Source organism: Sorghum bicolor, chromosome 3, assembly GCF_000003195.3.
Source record: "Sorghum bicolor cultivar BTx623 chromosome 3, Sorghum_bicolor_NCBIv3, whole genome shotgun sequence".
Lineage (NCBI taxonomy): Eukaryota > Viridiplantae > Streptophyta > Magnoliopsida > Poales > Poaceae > Sorghum > Sorghum bicolor.
This window is the reverse complement of record NC_012872.2, coordinates 18,229,397-18,236,161: the sequence shown is the minus strand read 5'-3', so window position 1 is coordinate 18,236,161 and position 6,765 is coordinate 18,229,397. Positions and strand designations below refer to the sequence as shown.

The following is a 6,765-nucleotide window of genomic DNA, read 5'->3' as shown; positions in this document are numbered from 1 at the left end:
GCTGTGTTTGTGGCCGTTGTACTGATAAGCCGGGGTGTTTTTCTTACCACTCGTTGCTGCAAGTGTGTCTAGTAGTTTTGTACTGCCAATGATGGTTGTCAAATGACTAACGAATTAAACTGAGACAAGACTATCTTTTCTGATCTAAGTATGTGTGCTATTCATGGTCTTTTCGTTTTGCTTGCCAACGGTGATAACCTCACCCAAACCATTCATGGGTGCTGCCACCTTTTCATTCAGCAACAACCAAACAAGATACAGTGCATCAGTGCATTATGTGAAATCATCCCAACAGACAACCAAACATGAAACACGTCGTCCAGTATGACCACTAAAAACACACCAAACACGGTTGCCTATACGCTCTGGACGATGCTGGTTTGGGCTGGAATAACCCCTTCATCATGGACGAAAACCAATCACGCTCTTACCGGAGGACGACCGGCTGCAGGCTGCAGCTCTCTCACAGCGTGGGTCAACTGTCCAATGCCGTACCAGTTACCACCGTGTGCGGTCGACAATACGCAGTCGCCTCCGCTTCCTCCGTCCCGTCAACGTCACGCAAGCACTTGGCTTTCCCTCCAAACACTCACCGACGTGCCGGACCCACTTCCGGCCACCCAACTCACCTTCTCCGACCGCCCCCTCCTGTTCCGTTCGTTTCTGTCGACTAATCTCCGATTTTTTTTTTCCTTTCCTCTTCACAACTCGGCAACTGCTGAGCTGCCTCCAACTCATTTGCTTACCATCCCTACCGCCTGCCTCAGATCTCGATGCGGCGCAAGCTCCCCGGCGACGCGCCGCTGTCGGCGGCGGGGGCCGGTCATGCGTCGTCCGCATCCGCGCCGTCCGAGGCGGACCTCGCGCAGCTCTCCGCCGCCATCGCGGCCGGGGAGGACCTGGGCCCCTTCGTGCGCCGGGCCTTCGCGTGCGGCCGCCCCGAGCCGCTGCTCGCCTCGCTCCGCGGCGCGGCGCGGGACCGCGAGGCCGAGATCGAGGAGCTCTGCCGCGCGCACTTCCACGATTTCATCCGCGCTGTCGACGACCTCCGTTCCCTCCTGGCCGACGCCGACGCGCTCAAGGGCTCCCTCTCCGCGTCCCACTCCGCGCTTCTCTCATCGGCGGCCCCGCTGCTCGCCTCGCTTGAGTCCTTCCTCGTCGCGCGCTCGCTCGCGGGGAACCTCTCCTCCGCGCTAGCCTCCTCCCGCCGGTGCGTACGGCTGCTCGCGCTCGCGGCGCGGGCGAACGCGCACCTCCAGGCCGGCAACCATGGGCTCTATCTCGCCCTGCGCGCCGTCGACGCCATCGACCGTGATCTCGCCTCGGGACCCGAGCCGCTGCCGCTACCCACGCTCCGCCGCATGCTGCTCAGCGTCGTCCCTGCGGTGCGCGCGCATGCCGAGCGCGAGATCTCCAGGGAGTTCTCCGACTGGATGGTTAGCATCCGCGCTGCTTCCAGGCACCTCGGCCAGGTGGCCATCGGCCGCTCGGCTGCCGCCAGGCAGCGCCAGGAAGAGCTCCGCTCCAAGCACCGCCCGCTGGAGGAGTGCATCACCCTGGATGACGATGGAGTTGGTGACCTTGATGATTTTGCGGCAGCCGCCGCAACAGCTGACGCAGCAGATGGTGCCGCTGCAGCCTCTTTTGACCTTACACCGCTCTATCGAGCGATGCATATACACCAGACGCTGGAGCTGGGTGAGCGGTTCAAGAAGTACTACCTGGAAAACAGGAAGCTGCAGCTGACATCAGACTTTGATGTCATTGCGGCGACGCCATTCCTCGAGTCCCACCAGGTGTTTTTCTCGCAGATTGCTGGGTTCTTTATTGTTGAGGACCGGGTATTTAGAACAGGTGGTGGGCTCACATCTCGGCCAGATGTAGATGCACTTTGGGATGCCGCTGTGGGGAAGATGGTCTCTGTGATGGAAGACAACTTCTCCAGGATGCAGACAGCAAACCACTTGCTTCTCATCACTGATTATGCTGCTTTGCTTTCTGCCACAATGCGGCGGTATGGTTATCCAGTAGGGATGTTGCTGGATGTGCTGGCTAAGCACAGAGACAAGTACCATGATTTGCTGCTTGCGGATTGCCGTAGGCAGGTGGCAGAGGCACTGGCTGCAGATAAGTTTGATCAGATGCTCATGAGAAAGGAGTATGAATACTCAATGAATGTCCTTGCATTTGGAATTCAGAGCTCAGATATCACCCCAGCTTTCCCATATGTTGCACCATTTTCATGCACTGTCCCAGACATTTGCCGTATTGTTCGTTCATTCATTGAAGATTCTGTGAGCTTCATGGCACACGGGGGTGGTGGGGATACCTATGCAGCAGTGAAGAAGTACCTTGGTCGGATCCTCTCTGAGGTGGTGGATGCTTCGATTCAAAAGCTTGTGGATTCAGGCAGTGGTCTAAGTGTGTCCCAGGCAATGCAGGTTGCTGCTAACATGTCCGTGATGGAGCGGGCATGCGAGTTCTTCACACGCCATGCTGCACAACTGTGTGGTGTGCCGCTGCGTGCTGTGGAGCGTGGTCGGCGGGACTTCCCACTTCGCAGGTCACGTGATGCTGCGGAGGCACTCCTGCTGCGGCTTCTGCGCGCCAAGGCTGACGAGTTCATGCGGCAATCTGATGGTGTCAGCTGGATGGCTGATGACCCTCCTCCTGGTGGCAATGAGTATGCGAACGAGGTCATCATCTACCTTGAGACGCTCACATCAACTGCACAGCAGATCCTTCCCCTTCCCGTGCTCCGCCGTGTACTTGTGGCAGTGCTTGCCCACATCTCTGAAAGGATCATCGAGCTCTTCTTGAACGATTCAGTAAAGCGGTTCAATGCCAATGCAGTCACTGGTATAGATACTGATCTCAAAATGTTTGAGACGTTTGCAGAGGGCATGTCTAGCCTGTTCGTGGACTCAGGTCAAGAATCTGCAAAAAATGAAATGAAGGCTGCACTAGTGGAAGCAAGGCAGCTAGTGAATCTTCTTTTGAGCAATAGTCCAGAGAATTTCCTAAATCCAGTGATTCGTGAAAAGAACTATAACAAGCTAGATTATAGAAAGGTTGCAATCATCTCAGAGAAGTTTAGAGATACCTCAGAGAGTTACTTCTCAACATTTGGGACAAGGGGTGCCAGGCAGAACCCAAAGAAGAAATCTCTGGATACCCTGATCAAGAGGCTCAGAGAAGCCAGTTAGATACCCTCCCTGCTGTAAGATAATATACATGCAACTGGCTTCTCACATCCTCTTCTTTTCGTGAAATAGTCTGTATCTGGTTTGTGTTATGCCTGTTTCAGTCGTTAATCTTATGCTGTAATTTTTCTGTTGTTAGATTCTATGTTTCATATGTGTGGATATCTTCCTGTTGATTCTTTTGCCCAATTACTATATGATCGAGATATAATATGTCATAATGGTTAATTTTTCCTGTGAAGAAAAAGTGCTTGCTAAACTCACTATTTTATATTTTTTTCTTCAGAAGATAGGGATGCTTTTATTTCCTCCCTCCAGTTCCTTACTCTTGGTAACAAGCGACTTAATGTTATATATTTGAAAGTTATAAAGGTAAAGTTTCGTAAGAGAGCAACAAATCCCTGTAACTTGATACTGTTAGGAAGTGATTACTTCATAAGTAGCAATGGATTAGGATTTAGGAACTGAACCTACCTGAGTTGGTGAAGGGTGTTGATGCACACCTAGATGATCTGAGTTCTAGTCCTTGTCATAGCATGTCTAGTTTTCCTGAAGTCCTTAATTAACGCTTCCTTTCTCCTCGGTCAGTCTATTTATTTTAAAAGTAGTTATGAATTGTTTGTTTTATTAGAAGATACAGATTTCCATTTGCTGCTTTGAGATAACACTACTCATATTGATTTGAATTTCAAGGTTGACTGGCAAATTATTGGACTGTGGGAACCATGCAAATGACATTAAATATCTCTCAATCCAAAGCTGATTATCTTTTACAAATTCTGAAAGATAATTGTACAAACCTAATTTAAATGGAGTAAAATGTTCGTTTCGTTTTGAGTACAGTTGGACATGTATATTAACTTGTGCAAACTACACTTCATATTGATTATCTTCCTTTTTTTTGGTTGCATTTAGGGGCTTTGGAGTCCAATTTACCTTGCTGTTTGGGTATATTGAAATTGGATGGTGATTAACAGGGTAGATGACTGTTTGCAGCTGCAGATCTCCAGTCATTCCCCCCCTTCAGAAATAGTGACACTTCAAATCAGTAGCGGTTTTTCCTACCAATATAGAGAAACCAGATCCATAGAGAATATGCTATCCACTTTCTCTCTGTGTAGAATGGTGCTATGTATGCCTATGTTTGAATTAAACACTTGGGAGGATTTTAAATAAATGAACACTTAAGAGTAGGGAGGAAAACGGTACGGATATTTTCCGACCGTATTCGAGACCGAATTCGTTTAGAGAGGTTTAGATCTGTCCATATCCGAGTCCGAATGTTTAACATCCGATACCGTATCCGTATCCGAATACTTAAATCGTATATTTATGATGTCGATATCCAATCATATCTTATCCGACATGATTGACATTATCCGTATTCGAATCCGAATCCGACCAGAAATATGAAAACAAATATGATATCGGTGATATCCGTTCGTATCCGATCCGTTTTCATCCCTACTTAAGAGAGTCTGGTGTACCTGAAATTTAAATTAAACACTTAGGAGTCAAGTGCGCCTGACATTATTATTTGTCATTTCACTAACATTAATGGCATATATGGTTTCTCAACACGCAAAAACACTTGATTTTTTTGGCTTTTTTTTGTAACAGTTATGCTACAGATACTACTCCGTTTCAAATTGTAAGTTACTTTAATTTTGTCCTAAGTCAATTTCTCTAACTTTGTCCCAAGTTTATAGATAAATATATTCACATTTACAATACTGAATAAATGTATTATCAATTCATATTTCAAGGTTGATTTAATGAAACTAATTTGATGTGATAGATGGTGAAACTAATTTGATGTGCTAGATGTTGATGCATTTGCATTCTCCTGTAAACTTGGTCAAAGCTAGACTAATTTGCCTTAGGACAAAACCAAAACGACCTACAATTTGGAGTGGAGGGAGTACAAGGCATGTACTCTCTGTCTGTCCTAAAAAGTATACAACTATGGGATTTGTGCAAGTCAAACTAGCTTAACTTTGACCAAGTTTATAGTGAATAGTATTAAAATTTATGTCTCCAAGTAGGTTTACAATGATAATATATTTCATAATTAATTTAATGTTACTTATTTTGATCATAAATGCTAGTACTTTTTTATATAACTTTGTCAAACTTCAAATTGTTTGACTCCTTGATTCATTATCTTTACTATTCATATCTCTTTACTGCAAAGTTTTGCTAATTTAGACAGCTTTGATTCATTCTTTACTATGTGTGTATGGCTATTTGTGTAGCTTACTGGCCAAAATTACTGTCTGTGTGTGGCTACTTTGTATAGCTTACTGGCTAGTGTTCTATGGTCTATTAGGGAAAATTTTTATTGGCGATCAAAGCTCTGGATAAAGATTTCTGAAAACCTTTTCAAGTCAGGTAACAGCTCATAATTTCCCTTCCTAGCCTGCTTAAATTTTGAGTTTAGAGCTGAAATAACTTTTTCTTGCAATCGCTGGTAACTAATGGTTGAATCTTGGTTTTTATGGTAGTAACTAAGGTCACTTTGCATTGAGTCATTTACCTGAAACCTATATGTGTAACTTAAGTCATCCGAATATGTCTAACAGTGAAATATGTTTTAAGTGGATATTACTGTTTCGTGGTTGCCCTTCAACTTAACTCATTTTGCAATTATTATTCAAATGGTATCAATTTACCTGCAGCTTTTGCATAAGCATGAGCATACCTCCATAAGCTTTACGAGCTGTGTTCATGTCCAAAGGGACTTGTAAAGAGAACATAGGGAGTACAAGTTGGTATTATCATTTTGGTGAAATATAGTTATTGCACAAAAGCATCCCATCTGTGCACATAATTTTCAATTGTGGTCATGGCACAAAAAGAAAATGTTCAAGCCTGTGCACATTTATTCATGTTGGAAATGTGATGATCAGCTCATTTGTTACAGATAAGATAAAGCTAAACCATTTAGTTCCCCAATGCATCACTTTTGTGGTGGCAAGATTTGTTGTTTTTTCTTTAAATAAGAATTGTTGATTTTCATCTATATTTTCTACATTTTGTCATATTTTTTTTGTGCTTGAACCTGATGAAATCGATGACAATTGTCATATTACACAACACCACAAACCATTACTAATGTTTGGTCCTGTATTGCTTTTAACTCATCCCACAAAGGCACACGCATCAACATCAAAGATAGAAATCTCTTAGTTTTTGCTAAATGCGTAACTGCATACTAGTATTATAGAGTTTTAACTTTGCAATCAGTTGACTTAGTCTTGCAGGGCAAAGGGATCAGTAGGTGCAGTTGTAGGTTTTAATGTTTAGACCCATGCATAGAACATTAAATAGAGATAAAAAACTAATTGCACAGTTTACATATCTTTTGTGAGATGAATCTTTTAAATATAATTAGTCTATAATTAGGCACTAATTGCTATAATTATAAATGTTCTATAGTACCTATTTTTTTCGCAAACTAAACAAGGCCAGTTTATAAATCAAAAGTGCCTGCCTGGTTTGACTTCCAGAGTTTAACTTCGGTCATCTGTATTTTAGCCTTTATGGTAGAAAGTTGGTAGTT

At 44.4% G+C, this 6,765-nt stretch overlaps 1 protein-coding gene across 3 annotated transcripts; it reads left to right on the top strand.

The window, feature by feature from the left end:
• On the top strand, nucleotides 678-4,394 carry LOC8086341 (exocyst complex component SEC15B). Of its 3 annotated transcripts, XR_002451317.1 has the most exons (3): nucleotides 678-3,220; nucleotides 3,490-3,575; nucleotides 4,119-4,394. XR_002451317.1 is itself a non-coding variant. In XM_021456919.1 (2 exons), the coding sequence occupies exon 1, from the start codon at nucleotides 774-776 to the stop codon at nucleotides 3,204-3,206; it is 2,433 nt and encodes an 810-aa protein (XP_021312594.1). In that variant the 5' UTR covers nucleotides 678-773; the 3' UTR covers nucleotides 3,207-3,220; nucleotides 4,200-4,394. The 3 variants fall into 3 exon arrangements, 2 of the variants coding, with proteins under 2 accessions (XP_021312594.1, XP_002457803.1); XM_021456919.1 differs by lacking the exon at nucleotides 3,490-3,575 and having other exon boundaries at nucleotides 4,200-4,394; XM_002457758.2 differs by lacking the exon at nucleotides 3,490-3,575 and having other exon boundaries at nucleotides 679-3,220.

What these genes read in the sequence shown, in the direction of transcription:
- LOC8086341 (XM_021456919.1), top strand. Translation starts at nt 774, where the DNA reads ATGCGGCGCAAGCTCCCCGGCGACGCGCCGCTGTCGGCGGCGGGGGCC.